This window comes from Aphelocoma coerulescens, chromosome 6 (genome assembly GCF_041296385.1).
Source record: "Aphelocoma coerulescens isolate FSJ_1873_10779 chromosome 6, UR_Acoe_1.0, whole genome shotgun sequence".
Lineage (NCBI taxonomy): Eukaryota > Metazoa > Chordata > Aves > Passeriformes > Corvidae > Aphelocoma > Aphelocoma coerulescens.
The window spans coordinates 9,747,474-9,765,889 of NC_091020.1; the positions used below are offsets into that span (position 1 = coordinate 9,747,474).

Sequence of the window (18,416 nt, forward strand, 5' to 3'; positions counted from 1 at the left end):
AACTGACAGACCTGTACATGCATTACAACAGCTTCTTAACATTAAAAAGCTATGGAAGTTAAATTTCAGGAAAAGAAAAAAGATGCAGTAAAATCTGATTCTCTTTTTTCTTTTGAGAAAACTTCTATATTTAAATAGCTCTTCTCCTAGATCAGTTTGTTACATATTTTAAGTGTTTTGGAGCTCAGCTTAACTTCTGTTACTTTTGCAGGCATTACTGTAAGTCGATGGCAAAGAGGCACTGTTATAATCGTGACCTGGAACAAGATGAAGCATTTATTCCAGCTGGGGAGTCATTAAAAGACCTTATTGACCAGTCACAGAGTTCTGGGAGTGGATCAGGACTGCCACTGTTGGTAAATCATAAACTAAGATTTTTCTTCACTGGATTTCTCTCCATCATGTACAAAGTTTGGTTTGTATCTAATGCCTAGAACAAAGCAGTTTGCTCATACAAAATGCTCATTATTTTATATGCCATTATGATGAAAGATGAAGTACAAAGTGAACAAGTTTAAAGCCAATCTTCACATAATTAAAATGAAGTGCACAATTGAGTATGTTACAGAATCTGTTGGTGTCAGCAAAGTTTAAAGAAAACTTAGAGCCTTCAGCCATTAAGATAAAAATGCAAGAAATGGCTAATACGAGTATCAAATTGAGTGAATTCAGAGATTTTATTTTCTTAGTTTCCATTGACCATTAAAATAGATTTTGTTTTTATTGACTGATAGAAGTATACAGGGAGACTTCAGAGCAGCCTTCCAGTACCCAAGGGGGCCTACAGGAAAGCCAGAGAGGGACTTCTTACACGGGCATGTAGAGAGATAGGACAAGGGGAAATGGCTTTAAACTGAGCGTAGGTTTAGATGGGATATTAGGAAGCAATTCTTGACTGAGGATGTTGAGGCACTGAAACAGGTTGCTCACAGAGCTGTGGATGCCCCATCCGTGGCAGTGTTCAAGGCCAGTCTGGATGGGGCTTTGAGCAACCTGTTTTGGTGGAAAGTGTTCCTACCCATGGCAGGGGGGAAGTAGATGATCCTTAAGGTCCTTTCCAATCCAAACCATTTTGTGATAGTTGTTCATAGTTTTTTCTTTCACCATCCTATATAATACTTGCATAAAAATTAGCCAGTGAGACAGATGACTATTTATAAATCAGAAATAAAATGCAAGAGAACATACCCTTCAATTAGAAGATGAGCTGACTTAAATGTTCTGGGGTTATTTTTATACCTTGGAGGCAGCAATAATGAGTCCAAAATTGAAATAGTGAAAAATTCCATGGAACAAATTTTACAGTGGGATCAAAACTATAACAATCCAAGCTTGATAAGTAGCCTGGCCAAGTACTTTTGGTTAACTGCTGTTCCCTCTTCCACCTTATACCTTCTTATTTCTTTTTCTTTTTTTTCTAATTATTTTTTTGTCTTCCTTAGGTTCAGCGCACTATTGCCAAACAAATTCAGATGGTGAGGCAAGTTGGAAAAGGACGGTATGGTGAAGTGTGGATGGGCAAATGGAGGGGTGAAAAAGTGGCTGTCAAAGTGTTTTTCACCACAGAAGAAGCCAGCTGGTTCCGAGAAACAGAGATTTACCAAACTGTCCTCATGCGACATGAAAACATCCTTGGTAAGGCAGGAGAACATTGCTTGGCTACTGGAGGGGTGGCATGAGGGTGGAGGAGCAGGAGCTCTTAATGGGTGGCTTGAGGGGTCTAAGGCAGCTTCTGTGGAATGACCAGATGGGTTTCCCTTAATGTATGCTAATAAAATGCTATTGAAAAGGTAGAATCTTGGTTGGAAACGTGTCTGCAATCTCTTTGCTGGAAGGCTGGACTGGTAACCTCATGCACAAATAGAATCAGAGCTAGATTCTACATGATTAGTTTTCATAAGGGGACCACATATCTTCTGATACAGTACAAGACATTATATCTGTAGGAGTTATTACTAACTCTACTATGTAAAAAATGTATGTGCAAATAAATAGTAACTTGGTTTATACATTTCATAGGTTTCATAGCAGCAGATATTAAAGGCACTGGCTCCTGGACACAGCTTTACTTGATCACGGATTATCATGAAAACGGATCATTGTATGATTTTCTGAAATGCACTACCCTGGACAACAGGGCTCTGCTCAAACTGGCCTATTCTGCTGCGTGTGGCCTGTGCCACCTGCACACGGAAATCTACGGGACACAAGGCAAGCCTGCAATTGCACACAGGGACCTGAAGAGCAAAAACATCTTGATAAAGAAAAATGGAACCTGCTGCATTGCAGACTTGGGTCTTGCAGTCAAGTTCAACAGGTAAGAAACCCTCTCTAATGGGAAAACATTATTGTAATTTTATTTATTTATTTATTCGGCACCAGATACCCAGGTTAAAAGGAAGATGGAATCATTTGGTTGCATGCTTTCATTTTTTTTTTTAGTTTTGAGAGTAAAATGTTCTCAAATGCTGGTAGATGTCATGATGAAAATTGGTTGTTAAGAAACAATGAAAATATTCTTCTTATGGAAAACAGCAGTTTTGTAGAGGAAATGGAGACTAATTTTTTATTCAAAACTAGACTTTTATAGTAATGGCAATCATATAAGTTCTTTCATAGGAAATTTGAACAGCATATAGGCAGTTGAAACATAATCGAAGATGTGATATTGTAATAGTATTATTAAATACTTCTTTTATTTTATTAGTTTAAGTTCTACAGAGACAGAGAGTTGTTTTTTTAGTGATTGTGCCATACAGTATTTCATACCTTGTAATAGTCCACAATTCAGTAACTTCCTAATGTTTTCATATAGTGACACAAATGAAGTTGACGTTCCCTTGAACACTAGAGTGGGAACAAAACGTTACATGGCTCCGGAGGTCCTGGATGAGAGCCTGAATAAAAACCATTTCCAGCCATACATCATGGCTGACATCTACAGTTTTGGGCTGATCATTTGGGAAATGGCTCGACGCTGTGTCACAGGAGGTAAACTTCTAAATATTCTCTATAAAATCTACCAGGCCCTTCCCTCACTTTAGCAATGCTTCACCAGGAAATAATATAATTAGCTTGCTGTATCATCAGGCTTGTATTCTTTAAAAGCAGTAGTAACAGTCTGACACATATTTTTGTGACTCATCCTGGCTTTTCTTTTGCTCTTCTTTTGTATCCTTATACATCTTCACCTGTGTATCTTATATTTCTGTGTGCTTCTTTGTAGCATGTAGTGGATTAGAAAAAGCCAAATTCATCATTTGGTATCAAAATCAAAGTCACTACAAGGAATTATTGTAGCTACTAAAGTTAATAATCATAATATGGGAGCTTTTATGATTGTTGGAGTGAAATTGTTAGATTTTTACACAGTAAAACTGTGTGGCGAGCTTAACTTGGCACAAAGTTAATTTTTGTTCCTGGCTAAGGAAATCCTAGAGAGATATATAGATTTATTTCTTTTAATTGTTCTTAATCTTTCGCAATTATCTCCAGGTATTGTTGAAGAGTATCAGTTGCCATATTATGACATGGTGCCAAATGATCCATCCTATGAGGACATGAGAGAAGTGGTGTGTGTCAAACGCCTACGCCCAGTGGTATCGAACAGATGGAACAGTGATGAAGTGAGTGTGCAGAGAGGAAAAGCTACTTCAGTTTGTTCATTAATATAGGAGGGTATTTTAGTTTAATAAATACTAAATTGTTGTAAAGTAGGGACTGCATTCAGACATTCTGGTACTTTGAAAACCTCACAGCAATAATAGGAGAAAGACATGCTTGAGATCAATTCAAAATACTGTATTTTTTTTATGTATCTTTTCAGTGGTCTGAGGGGAAGATACCCTTAATCAGCATCCAAGTGTATGAATGCTGCTCTACTTGAGATCATCTATTTTAGATAGTGGAATATATTCAGTTTTAATTGGAGCTAAAACTTAAAAGAATTTTTAATTGGTTTTATTAGTCTTCATGTATATAGCTTATTGGTTTGTGGCATAAGATATTTCATGAAAGATGAAGCAGTTCCTTTGTGGATTTCTCCTTTCCTTTTTTCCTTTTTTACTGTTACATCCCAGTACAATCTGTGATGTAACTAAAATATTTTCATTTAGATGTGTTTTTAAAGGGCCACAGCTTGAACACAGTAAATAAGACATAACTATTTCACATAGCAAGTTAAATATGCCATATCCATTCTTCACAGAGTCCTTGACTGCCTCTATGAATTCCCAGTTTTCTCTTTTTTTTTTTTTTTTTTTTTTTTTTTTTTTTTTTTTTTTGTGGACTGCTGACTGTTGAACTGTTGCCACACCTTCGTTTTCCCTGAAGGAATTTGCTATGGTTTCCTATCATATACGTGGAGATTTTTCTGTTTATTGCTACCATATTTGTACCACTGTTCATGAGTTGTACCGAGAATTTCTAGTAATGCATCATTGGGAAACTAAATCTACACTTTCATTAGATGCAGCTACTGTAATACTAGGCAGTGAGAGGGAGGGAAGAGGAGGATTGGCATGTGGATATTGGGTTTGAGGTTTTTTCCTTCAGTAGATCTCTTTAATAGTTTTCTACCAACAATTCTGCAGAAAATTTGGAAGTTGCACATTTTTGGACTTGAAAGTTCTATAATTTGCACTTGACAGTGAACCAAAACTATACACTTTGGATGTAGCAGTTGTTACAATAGTGTTCCTTTGCTTTTCCTTTTGCAGTGTTTAAGAGCAATATTGAAGTTGATGTCTGAGTGCTGGGCTCATAATCCTGCCTCAAGGCTCACTGCCTTGAGGATCAAGAAGACACTTGCCAAGATGGTGGAATCACAAGACGTAAAGATTTGACATAGGAAATTGACTTTGGAGAGCAAAGCTGGACTCCCTAGATCTTTTCACTCAAATGTGGGTGAGGAAGATAGAAATACAAAAGAGGAAGTAACTGAGATTCAGTATATTTTCTCAGCACACTTCTACAGGCTGCTAATTAAATCTTTCAGTACTTCATAGACCGTGATACTGAGAGCCTCTACACACTACGTGCTACATATATGGACAGCCTTGAGAAAATACACATTTTGTTTTGGTTTGAGCTGCATTGAGACTTCTATCATACTTAGTGAGTCTCCAGTAAAACTCTGGGTACTGAATTGAATGTTCAGATTACAGTGCTTTCTGTGAAAGCCTAACAAGCTATATGGATTCAACAGAGATGGAGAATATAAGCTTTTTTTTTTTGCCTTCTACCTGATAAAACCTAGTCAGTCCGTACCAAGTTTTGGTGAAACAGCCTGTAGGTTATGAATCTGTTTGTGATACTACTCCGTTTAACAGTTCTTTATGCCTTTATGTGTGTGCCAGGATTATTTTGCTGTCATTTGGAATATATAAGAAACCATTTAAATGAACAAAGTTTTATGGTCAGGACTCCATGCATTTTGTGGCTCCACAATCAGAGATTTGCTACAGAATCTTTTGCCATTAAGTTATCTTCAGAAATCTCAGTTTTAATTTTTTTTCTGGTTTTGTTTTGGTCATGAGGAGAACTGCAAAAATGTGAACCATTAATCAATTGAGGAATGCCTACCTAAATCTGTAAGGAGCTTGAAACAATCTCTTCTAGAGTTGTAGGCTGCCTTGGTCATCTCACTTGCAGTCTAGAAAGAGCTCCATAACTGGATCTCTGAAATTTGTCATATTTTTTCACAGTGCCACATTTCACAGCCAGCATTTTTGCCATAAAATGCTTTACATCTTAGCAGAAAGACCAATGACAACGTGTTTTGCCTTCCTGCTGTTTTGGGACTCACTTGATAGGTGTCTGTCATGCTCTGTACTTCTTTCCACAAAGGAGGGGATTTGTCAGCTGTAGCAATGTGTTCTTTCATCATTTGACAAAACTAGGCAGAAGGTGAGTTTTGAAAGGCTTGAGAACAGGTCTGGTTTACAGAAGAGGGAAGGCAGGAAGCTCTGAGTGCTCTGAAGATTAGAGAATGCAATAAAGGTCAAGACCAGGAGAACTGACTGCGTGAACTGTTGAAGATCAGATGCACAGCATGCAGAAGATTTGGAGCTGGGTTGCTCTGATGTAGACACAGGAGGCCACATCTGTGGGCCACTTAGTGGAAGTGAAGATTTGAGACAAGGTAAATCAGTGGGTGTTTTAAGTTCTAGTTAAGTTTGGGAGGAATGGCATTGAAATTAATTCATGAAGATATGCAGGAAGCTAGCAGAATTGCAAAACTTGGTTTTACTGTGCCAACTATGTAACCTGCACAAGAAACTGAAGTTCCCCCGTTTTCACCACTGACCCACACAAGTTGGTTAGAAGCCAGAACCCTCCATGAGGTTACTCAAGGCAGAATTATTGATTTATAACTCCTTTGGCACTTCTACTTGGAAGTTAGAAAATAGTACCATGACTCAAGCTGAAGCTTCAAAGCATGAATCATCTGAAGATTGAACACACAGTATTGGAACCATTGAATCTATTTGATAATTTAAGTGCCTATAACTTTGTACTGTAAATCTTGTTCTAGATAACTTTAAAAAGGGAAGTTATTTATACAGTGTGTTTTGTGCTTTAGCTAAAAAAAGAAACAAAACAAGAAATACCTACTCCTAGGTACATGCACACACACACATGCCATAATTGAGATTTGAAGAAAGAAGTTAAGAATAATACCAAAATTGATGAAAAATGTTAAGACTTCAGATTGATTTATGCCAGATTATTTGTTGTCTTGAAATATTTACATGGAGATTGTTTTGATGTGTTTAAATTTCCCTTGAAAATACAACTGATAGAAACAATGTAACACAGAAGTAATGTGATTTGTGAACAATTACAACCTTTCAGCATGTTACTTTTTTTGTTTTAATCCTGTAGTTCCCATAATGTAAATGGTCAGGCAAAAGATTGCAGTATTTTTATTTTCTATTGTGATGTACAGACTTTATTTAACAGTTCTACATATTTTATAGAAAACTAGCTATTTCGAGGGACTTTTTTTTTTTTAAAAATAAAGTCATTACTTTTGTTTAGTAATGCCTTTAAGTATTAATATGTATCTGGCTGAGAAGTTCATAGGTATGTCAACTTTAACTTATTTGAAAACAGCAAGAGATATATGATAATTGTGCCACATTCCTCATGATAAAGGGCTTTTAAAAAAAATAGTTTCTCCGTCCATTGCCAAGAAATATATGATGATTTTGAAATTGTCAATCATGTCTTCGCGCATAATTTTTGCACAGGTAGTTGGAAACTTTTTGGTATAAGCCAAAAAAAGTAAGGGATAAGCTTTCTTTTTCCTTCTCTAGAATTTTTATCAGTAAGAAGGAAAAAATGTTTATCTAGGTACCCTGCTAGCTTAAACTTTCAAAGCATGGAGGTCTGTTTAAATTAACTCCATCCTATGTAGAATATACTGTCATTTCTTTTGGAAGTTGCCACATTGTTATTAGCTGTAAACATGTTTTGTGAAGATTTTTTTAGTTCATTTTTCCCAAGTCTTCAGGAAGCCTCTGCTGGAAGTATGAATTTCAATAATTTGTAAATTTTCATGTATTTTCTTTTCCATTGTTTAGGTATGTGCAAGGCAATAGGATGGTTAGAGACCTTAGGACCTAAACTGATTTACACATTTACTTAATGTAGAGGGAGCCGACTGCCACAAAGATGATTTTTCGAGAGGGGAAAAAAAAAATCTTTTTTTTGCCTTAAACCTAATTTTTCAGCACTTCAGTTACTCCGTTCATACTCAAACGTATCATGCATGTGTAATTTTTATTGCACTGAACAGGAGCTTCCTTGATTCCGATGCTCAACAAAATGTTAACGCTAAACGGTGTCTGTACTGGTACTTTAACAATCATTTGGGAAAGATAAATGTGCTCAAAGCCAGCCCATTAATTTTTACATAATTAAGCATAGTTAATGCAGACTCCAAAGGTAAGTTTTAGTTTTATTCAATCCTGTTGAGTTCAGAAGCCTTGAAGGTCAGAGAGGGTAATAGGATTCTTTTATTTGACTGTGATTAATCTCATTTTGTTGGTCAAATTTTTAAGCATTTAAAAAATTTTAGCATTTGTCATCCAAAAAGATACCCTCTGAAACTGGCAAATGTGTTTTCATTTTTTTTTTTTTAAATACAAAAATAACTGTGTGGAAAATACCTTGGGGAGTATCAAGACTGTGCCTTGGAAGTTCTTAAACAGTCATATGGAGGGATTTTTTGTGTTTATTTAACCTGTTCCATGTGATTTTAGTTAGATGGAAATAATTGGAGTTACTTCATTCTTATTGTTACAGCAACTAGAAGGAAAGTTTTTGTGTTCCTGGTAACTTGTAAGTTCCACCAGAAATGTGATATTCCTGCAGAGAAAATTAGGCTTACATTCTGAGTTTATTCTGAGTTTTAATTAATGTAATTTTTCCTCAAGAAACAGTTTTCCCAATATCCATCACTTTTTCCCAATTATTTTCTTAAGTAGTCTTTTTTGAAGTCCTGAATGAAATGTAAAATTAATATTTTAAGTTACCTCCATAGTAGTCTAGAATCAAATTTTAGATCTTGATCTAAATGACCATTTGAATGTGTTTATAAAACAAATCATTTGGATACATTTCATCTACTCTGTCTTAACAGACTGTATTTTAATGGTCTAAAGTGTTTGAAGAGCAGAGATATAAAGTTAAAAAACATTCTTTTGCTATTGCAGGTATTTTTAAAGGGAAGTTACATGCTCGTCTTCTTTGAAATACTAGAATGATTTAGCCTTTCCTCACTCTCCTGACAGTGCCTCTGAGTCAAGTCTGTATCCCGTGCCCACAATCTTTATTCCAAGTAGGGGTGATGTCTAAAAGCAGCTGGCAGTGTTGCACAGTACAGTGCTTTATGGAGCCATGGTGCTCAGCCTTGGTTGTACAGCAGAAGTAGAGGGCACATTACTTCTGGTTTTTTGACAAATCTAATGTAATTGTTGCTTTGTAATATTTTACTGTTTAATGCAATTATAGAAGCCCACATCATGTAGTGACATTTGTGCTCTGACATGACATGCCCAAAATGAAATGTACTATATTGTATACAAGAAGAATAAATAACATTGTAGTTAACCTAGAGAAGATGTAAATAAAATATGGAAGAAGAGTGGAACAAGACAAATGGTCACACTCTTGTGTGTGTTATATGCCAGAAGTGTAGAATACTACTTTAAAAATGTAACACACTAATGTATTTTGTACAGCATCTGCTTTAGAAGGTGCCTTATTGAGTTTACCATGAATTGCTTGTTCTGTACACAGATTATGTCCAATGTATCATTTTTAAGTAAATAACCTTATTTTAGTACACATTAGTAATGTGTTTTGTTACTATAAGATTTTGCCTTAAAAATGTAATGAGTTGGAAATCATGATACTGTAACTAAATAATTCCCTACTTTTTCATATCTAGTTTATGGTTTTTTCTCCCCACAGTCTCTCAATAATTTGTTAATTCTTGCTTTTATTGTTCAATGGTGTTGAGAATTACTTGGTGCTCTCAAGTTCAGACTCTTTATTCCTTGCACTGAATTTGGGTGCAACAGTAAAAAACAGTGTGTCTTTCTCCTGATTTTTATCCCTGTGTTACAGCAAAGCCAGAAGTAAGTCAAAATCAAATACTTTTATTTGAACATATGCAAGTTCACTACATGTTGGTTTTATCCATATAAATTTGCCTCAAGCTTACCAAGTAAAAAGAAAAAAAATAAAGGGATGGGGAATTTTGTAATTGCTTTTTGTTCCCTCTGTGTACAATATTCTTTTTGTGTAATAGTATCCAAATTACAAGATTTGAGCTTAATATGCATACATACTGCTTGATGCAAAAATATGCAGGTGCTTCTGTATATCCTGCTCAATTTACTCTGGTTTTTATGATTCAAGCAAATGAAGACCAGTCAAGGGGTTATCCCAGCTGTGAGTACACAAAGTGTCAGAATTTGTTTTCTCATTGCAGAAGTGTATTAGCTTCTACTCTCCGTAGAGTTCACCTTTAGTTTGCAAGGAGGAAGAAGTAAGATCAGTTTCTGTTCTCTTCTTGCCTTTAATTAGGAATAATCTTAGATTTAAATACATATTTTTACAGTAGCTATAAAGGTTTGATATCTGTAAGTATTTGATATCATAAAAACTGTTACCAGTATATTATAATTATAAACTTTTATTTGTTTTCCCTATACAATCAAGTGTTAAATTCTTGCAGTAGAGTTCTGGAAAGTGCAATGGAAAGATTAGACGATGTAGTTTCAAACCTTTCTTTCCTTAATACATAATACCAGGAAGTTAGACTGCACAAAGATTTGGTCTCCTTAAATTAGTATCTTGGCAAAGTAAACCTTTGTCCTGTGGTTGTGGCTATTGTGTTGTTTGTGGAATGTGTTCACTGGTTGCAGTGGTCGTGGTTGGATTTAAAGCTGGGATTTCATGTTAGCGTTGCAGGAGGACATAATGTAAGTTGTGGGTAAGTGTTTGCACCTGTCCGTGTTTTAATGGGCAGCTTCTTCTCCCGTTGTTCTTTCGCAAAATGGCCACGGGGTGGTGCTGTATCCTAAAGAAAGTATTTGGGAAAAAATTGGGGCGTTCTGAGAAGTGAAAACCAGTTCTACTGCTTGCTAATAATAAATATCAAAATGTTCTCCTTTATATATGGGTGTGTTTCACCCCTATATAAAATAAGCTACTGATGAGTTTGCATCAGTATCTAAGAAGTGAAACAGCAGTATCCAGTGAAATGTGCAAACACACCACAGGGATGTTTTGTGAGCATACCAAAAAGCAAGCTGAGTAGTTAGCGAATTGAATCACAAGCTTTTGAATAGTTAGCAGAAGTATCACTAAATTCAGAAAGGGTCAAGTATAATTCCATTAATTTCCTTAATCCCTTCTTCAGTTTTATCTTCCTCTTTCCCCAAAACACTGCTTTGGTCTTTTTCAGTGATGTTAATGCAGTAAATCAGTATCAGCTGTAAATCTGAGCAGTGAAAGAACCACTACTGTGGGCCGACCACCTCCTGAGTCTGCTTCATGAGGAGACCTCCATGGGCTTCAGACTCTGGCTTGATGTGGATATTATCTGCAGAATTCAGGCATTGCTGGATCTACAGAAAGTAAAATTGTTTATATATGATATAATCAGTACTTGAATTTGGAGTACAGTAAGGAGATTGTCTTATTAATGGAAAAGAAAAAAACATTAGGAGACTTTAATTTTAAAAGGTACTGTAAGATTCTGACATAAAAGCAGCAGAAGTTTCAGTAACAAAATAATTCCATGAAGGCACTAAGATGCACAGCTTTCTACCTTATTATAAAGCTTAGTGGTTGGTCTGGAAATACAGAAACTTGAAGCAGTGGCAATCGATGTTTTCTGGCAGGTTTCTAGGAAGTACTAAAAGCTGTTGGAAGCTTTTGTTTTTAAATATGAATCTCAGATTGACAATACATATATCTATATCCTGGAGTGAGCACACACATTTCTATGCCTGTTGGTGCTTGGCCATCAGATTTGTTCGTCTAGTTAGTCTGCTGTGAGGGAAACTGAAGCTCTTGCAGACAACTCTTCCCAATGCCTATGGTCATCTTCAGGTTGTTTTTCATGTTTGGAAATTCTCCTAAATCCACTGAGCCAACCAATAGCTCTATTTCAAATTGTCTTCATTAAATTGATTTCTCTAGTTTACCTAAAAATGCAGGTCATGGTGATGTGGCTGTGTTAATCTTATAAAAAAGCCCAAACAACCATCCCACCAAAAAAATGCAGGAGTGGTTTAGATGGAGGCTTATGAAAAGTCTGCTTTATTGCTTTGAACAAACACAACCACAGCCCAGTAGATTAATCATCTTTCTCTTGTTGCTTGAGAAGGAAGTCAGTCTTCCTGGCCTATGCAGCCAGCAGAGTGTTTTAACCCATTGTCTTTCATTAATTTTTTGCTTCATAGTCAAAAAAATCAGTCTTCCAGTCAAGTGTGTCTTTGTGTATGCAGATGGCTAACTTAAGCACATATTTGAAGACATCTTTAAAATACAAAAACATCTTTAAATTAACATTTTGTTCGCTCTGGAGTCATTGTTCTCTGAACTCGTCTGGCATATTCTTCAACAAAAGTAAACTCTGGTAAGCACAAGAAAGGACACCAAATGTGCAGCAGTCCTGACTGGATGAGCTGCAGTGCTCTCTACTACCTCCTGTGTCCATTTCCAAGTAGCTGTATGGTTTTCATTCCAGTTGAAGCTTTTTGTCAAAGCTTTAAAAACAAAGTGTTTTTAAATATATATGCGTATCATATCCCCCATATGTAACATATACATATTCCCCAGCTGTCTTTATTTGTGGAACTTGGCTGGTGACTGCAGAATTGGTGTGCACTTAAGATGGGGTATTCCTTGAGCCATCCAGACCTAGGCAGCACACTGGGCCTGGCTCTGCAGAGTGCTGCCATCACAAAAGTCAGGAATTGGAGGAACACTGGTAAAAACCAATCTGAGTCACCCCAGGATGGTAGCTTTATTCTGAAAGAACTTTATCTTAACAATTTGATGCTTTTCTTCATTTCACCTCTTCAATTTTATTCTTGTCTTCTTTCCCTCAGATATTTGAACAATCTGTGGGACAGAAGATGATACTGAGCTTGCAGGCACTGTGTGCCTGCAGCAGAGCAATGTGAGCCATGGCTCCATCCTAGCAGAACAGGGACACCTGGCCTGGTCATCTTTGGAAAGCAGCATTGGCCAGAGGAGATAAGGAGCATTTTTAGTTGTTAGTATTCCTGGCTTTTTCAGGATAGAGAAAACAATGTTCTCTGTAAGGCAGTAGCTGAAACTGCTTTGTAGCTTTATTTCAAAAGATATGTATTGTCTGCTTGTCAGACTGTTGCCTTGAGTGCAATGCGTGTTGGTACCGATGTGTAGGGGGTTTTTAACAATCAGTTATAGTTAACGTTGCTTAGAATGCAGGTGGGTGAGGAGAAGATTCCTTAACAGCAGAATAGATATCTGATAAAAAATGCTACCTTAAAAGGGCACAATTTGCATAATAAGAATTTACATCTTCAAAAATATTGGGAATTTCAAAGTGCATTTTATTTTGGCAAATTTAATTGTTTCAATATTACTTTGTAAGGTGTTAGGATACACAAAAATAACACAATATTTGAACTTCTTTAAAGTGAAAGTCTTTGGGAAGTTTTATTTGACAGAAGTTTAAGGCATGACCAGGCATGGTCACCTTGAAGTTTTGGAAATCTAAAAAACCTTCCATATTTCAAAAATTCTACTCTTTGGTTTACTCTAATTACAAATTTGTATTCAGCAGTGACAACAGACCAACGAGCTTGCCTTTTGGTTTTAAAATATTTACTAAATGCTGAATTCTGGGCTGAATTCATTATAATCTTCAGGATTAACTTTAGAAATAAACTGCATTTTCACCAATACTTTTTAAATATTGTTGACATTTTCCTAGTGTATAAATGTAAATGTAATTCATCTTAACAATGCTTTAAATTTTTACAGTGTAGCTGAACTACATCACAGTCCCAGAAACAAAAACTGGGCCATTTACAAGATCCTTGCTTGCAAATACTGGCAATAGAGTGAATTTTACTGGATTTGATGGATCTCTTCTAGTGTTCCTGTTGTGCACAGTCTGAAACATTGGAGTGAGTTGCAGAAGTTTCCAAGATAGTCTTTGGTCCACAGAGAACTAAAAGGTAAAATTGCCCTGGCTTCTTGGTTTTAAGGTACCATTCACATAATTTATAAGAGTTGCTCTATGCAGTCCTACCTAAAATCTGTTCCTTGCCACTGGTGGGGGTATTTGCTATGGAAGAATATTCTTTTGCCAAGGGAAAGGAGAAATTTGTGTTCTAAGTGAAGAAAGTCCCACAAAACATCTTTGTGCAGTTCTCACATTGGAAGGATTTGGGAATGTGTGTGCTGATACATTTGAAGTCCAAACAATTAGGTTTTCACTTGAAAGAAAATCCCATTGCTGCTCAGAAGCAACTAATCAAAAGCCAAACACTTCCAGAAAAGAAGCATGAAGACAAACCTAGGGTAGTGCTATGTTTAAACACATGCGGTAGCATTGAATACATCACAGATGAAGCAATAGTGAATGCATCCATTGCATCTATGGAAAGAGATTAATAAAACATAAATGTCACTAATCAAGTTTTAGATATTAGAAATCCACCCATAGTTGTCCCAGGTGGGCTTCTTTTCACTACAGAGCCCTGCAGCAATTCAAAGCACACTGTCTCCCCCTTCTCCATTTCTGCCATAGCAAAAGTAGTCATGGTGTTTCCGTGTGGGGTTTTCCTCTGACTGCTCGAGAGTGTTCTTTTGTACCCACGGCTGAAGGAGAGTTGTCCCAGTGCTGGTCCTGAGCTGAACTCCACAGAGATGATGAACAGGTAGACACCTTTGTGTGGTGCCTTAAAGTGGCCCTGCTCAGAGAAATAGCTGTTTCCATAATTGAGGTACGTTTCATTAAACCTCACGGTTTTTTCTTTATCCTTTCTTTCTGAGAATCCCACATGGAATGCCACCAATGAGTCTGAAAAAGAAAAAGGAACAGGATTTTAGCAGTGAGTGAGCACTCTTCTCTCCCCAGGATCATCAGGATGGGAGAGAAGTTGAATCCCTGTCAGGCCTGATTTTTGTGTGCTGCTTTGCAAAGCTAGACACTGGAAATGGGTATGTGCATTGGAGTACGTCCAATGTTTCCCTGAAACTCTTGGAAAAGTATAATGCTGGGACCACCCGGGGAAAAACAAATAACACTTTTTTACTGTCCTAAAAATAAATTAGTTAAGAATATATTCTCTGCTTATTCAGGCTCAACTACAGTTTTGCAGCACAGATGCCTAAAGGGGCTGATTTTTTTTCTATGTTTGTCCATACCAAGGGCTACAATCATAAAAGCCAGTGCTAAAGCTGTGGTGGTTGTAATTACCAGGTGCTTATGGTCACAGGTTTACAGGGAAAGGGAACTGGCCAGTCCCAGTGAAGTATAAGCTGAAAACTTGTCTCTGAGATGTAGTTGTAAAAGAGTGTGTGCTCTCTGGTCAGTCCTGCCAGTTCCACTTGTGCAAATCATAGCAGTTCATTTAATGTGTCTGTCTGCCTTGGGAAGGATTTGGTGCTTTGAGTACACTCCTTCCAGATTCAAGCAACAAAGTAACAGGGAAAAAGAAGCATTCTACATCAGCTTCCAAAGAGGAAACTGCTACTGCATTAACGTGAGCATCTACAAACAAAATTTGTCTTCTAAACACCTGAAGCTGGCTTAGTTCAAGGCAAATTTCCTAGCAGCTATAACAGGTGTATTTTTATTGGCCTTGAGCAAAATACAATAGAATATCGACTTGGTTCTCGCTCAAACTGCTGTTTTTGGTGGAAGGGGAGGATGTAAGTAACATCAGAATTTCTCTCTCCAGCATTCCACAAGATACCTGACAATTCTCATAACTAATATGCTCTGTGTGTGGAACTTGCAGCAGGGCCCAGAAAGATGCTAGACCTGCACATGAGCAGGTAAAAGAAAAGAACACACCTTTTTCCACAAGTTCTGTCTGCACCGTATTTCTCCCAGTTTTTTGTGTATTTTCTCTGTGCTTCTCAGGCCTTTTCTTGTCTCTTTGCTTGTCTTGACCCTTCTGTTGCCTTCTCCCTTTTCTGTTCAGCATTGACTGAATCTTTATAACATCCAGACTTATATTTGAGGCAACTAATTCTTCATTACTTCCAAACAGCTTTTTAAAAGTCAACAGATGTTCCTCCAGATTCCGCTTGATGGTTGCTAAATCTGCAGAGAGAGTTTCTACGGAAACGTTGAGTGGCTCAATTGCATTTGCTATTGTATGATTGCAGCAGAGAGTTGTGTCACCTCTGGATTCATGCCTCTTGATTGCCAGGCTCAGGTGTTTGATATCATTCTTCAGAGTCATGATATCATTATAAGCTGAGCTATCCAAGGAGTCATCCTTGACAGCCTCATAGTTAGGTTCCATGTCTTCTATGATGCTGCGTTCACTGCTGACTTCTTGTAGAGTAGAGGAGGTTTGTGTTTCCTGCTTGGGGTGCTTAGGAGGCACGTGAGCATCGTGATTATTCTGGTGACCTCTCTCCAAGGGATGAAATCTCCTCATAAGAGATTCTAGCGTCACATTTTGTTCTTGCAGTTTATCTGAGAAGTGTCTGAGAGATTCTTGCAGCTGAAATACTGATGGTATTAGGCTACTAAAATCATCTTCAAAAAAGACATCCAAGAATTCGTGTCTCAGTAAAGCCTCCAGTGCTTCTTCGTGCCGCATTGCATCTTTCAAAAGAGAGCTAAAAGAACTGTTGAGATACTTGATGTGTCGATGAATTTCTTCATCTTTCTTCTTCAACAAGCCAATGTCTTCTGAAAAAGCTGTAACCTGGGACTGAAGCTGTCTGTTCTCTTCTTGACGGAGGTTAAGAGACAGATGAATGGATGGAATAGCTGAGGAGAGCTCTTCAATTTCACTCTTGAAGAGATCTCTAAAAACTGACTCTACATGCTTCATATCCTTTGACTGGGTATCTTCAAGGGAATAAGTGCTATTCCGTGGATCTTCCTCCAGTACATCAGTATCAGAAGGTATTCTCTGACAATTGCATTCCTCCATGTACCGCAGTAGATCTGAATAGTTTTCCTGAAGGTTTGAAAGAGTGTAATTGAGCTCTGATATCTGCCTTTCCATTGCTGCATTGTTCTCTTCCATAATAACTGATTTCTCAGCTAAAGTTATTGTAAGATCTTCTGGCCTGTACTTGGAGATGTTTTTCTTTAACTCCTTAAACCACCTCTCTAAAACTTCAATATTCTGAAAGGCCACGTCTGATTCCATGTAAAGTTCTTTAAGCTGCTTTGCATGGCCTGACAGAATTTCACTTATTTGTCTGCTGGTTAATTGGCTGTTTTCATCTTTGGGACCATAATGTGAAGAAAGTTCTGTTAAATTTTTTTTCAAAGCCTCCAATTTATTTTCAAGAAGGTTTTGCTCTTGTTTCATGTTTGCTATGCTGTTGTTCAAAGCTAAGAAATGGGTCTGCTGTATCTTATGAAGCTTCTTGAGTTTTGTGTCAGTATCTGCCTTGATCATGCTGAGATTATAGTGAATATTGGCCTGCTGCATGTGCACTTGGTCCTCTATATCTCTTTTCACCTGATCAACTTTCACTGTGTTTTCTTGGATTTTTGATTCAAATTTAGTTCCCAGCTCCTGAAATTCCTTTTTGGGCACAGTGCTCTCTTGGAATCTTTCTATGCTTTTCTTGTTGGCTTCCACATCATGGGACAGGTTTCTTACTATGTTGGACAGGTTCTGTAAGCTTCTGTTGAAGCTTGCCCACATTGGGTTAAAATGTCTCCTTAGAAAATTCTCCACATGAGGAAACAAAACTTGCTGCAGAAGCCTCCACTGATGATCTGTTAATACAGTTGAAAAAAAAAAAACCTAATTAAATTTAAATTCTGCTTTTGGAACACAATCTAGGTAGGATAACTCAAGTATGAATTTTTCTGTAGTAGTTGCCATCTTAATCCCCAGAATCTGACCTCATGATAAATTTTGACAATTGCAAAAATAGCCTAGCATTAAATCAAGGTTACTATAAAGCACATGGTGTCTATGAGTCTGCAGACAATAATTTGGATATGTATTGACTTCCCCCTTTATGTCTTAAAAATGATGCCTTTTGAAACCCCTGGACAGGGGGGGTTTGGACAGGCAGTTTTGCCAGTGGCCATAACTGTCCATTTTCCCAACAGTTCTTAGTTGGTGGGCTCTTCCTTTTTTGACTGCATCATAATGTCCTTTTTCTCATGCTTTCAACTCCACAAAGTTATACAGCATCTTAACAGCTTAATATTCCAAGTCAGGAGTAAATAAATTAGAAAATCTATGAAGTATCTGTACTATACAGGAATTGTAAGGTTCAGTTTCTAACTTTAAAGTTCAGACTTGAGTGCCTTAAAGTTCACTGAGTACCATAGTCTGTGTCCTTAGAAAATGTTTCTGCAAGCCAGTGGCTCACTATGGTAGGTCAAATTCAGCAGCTCTTTTTTTCCCACTCCTGTATATGGTAGAAATAATGTTCTAGAGATGGGTCAAATGTTTCATTCTTTCATGTAACACCAGGCTACTATTCCACACATTAGAGTATATAGCATGAGTATGGGAAAAGAACAGATCTAAACTCTGCATCCCCAGGGAAGAGAAGAAGCCACAGAAGCAGAATAGTGAGGTTAACAAATTCTAAGCAACCTCTTTATTCTGTAATTAAGGAATGTTCTGAATTCTGTCTTTCCTCTCATTGCCCGTTTCAAGTTACTCTTTGGT

The 18,416-nt window shown here is 37.1% G+C and overlaps 2 protein-coding genes across 7 annotated transcripts in view; one reads left to right on the plus strand and one right to left on the minus strand.

Annotated features, from left to right (window-relative positions):
* BMPR1A (bone morphogenetic protein receptor type 1A) overlaps positions 1–9,352 on the plus strand; it is a 75,491-nt gene extending 66,139 nt beyond the window's left edge. For all 3 annotated transcript variants that reach the window (XM_069019168.1, XM_069019167.1, XM_069019169.1), the window contains 6 exons: positions 212–356; positions 1,443–1,635; positions 2,020–2,317; positions 2,816–2,991; positions 3,496–3,626; positions 4,719–9,352. In XM_069019168.1, coding sequence (XP_068875269.1) covers positions 212–356; positions 1,443–1,635; positions 2,020–2,317; positions 2,816–2,991; positions 3,496–3,626; positions 4,719–4,844 — 1,069 coding nt within the window. In that variant the 3' untranslated portion in view covers positions 4,845–9,352. The remainder of the gene's footprint in view (positions 1–211; positions 357–1,442; positions 1,636–2,019; positions 2,318–2,815; positions 2,992–3,495; positions 3,627–4,718) is intronic.
* Positions 8,127–18,416, minus strand: part of MMRN2 (multimerin 2) — a 42,215-nt gene continuing 31,925 nt past the window's right edge. For all 4 annotated transcript variants that reach the window (XM_069019163.1, XM_069019166.1, XM_069019164.1 and 1 more), the window contains 2 exons: positions 15,602–17,503; positions 8,127–14,602 (listed from right to left, as the gene is read on the minus strand). In XM_069019163.1, coding sequence (XP_068875264.1) covers positions 14,214–14,602; positions 15,602–17,503 — 2,291 coding nt within the window. In that variant the 3' untranslated portion in view covers positions 8,127–14,213. The remainder of the gene's footprint in view (positions 14,603–15,601; positions 17,504–18,416) is intronic.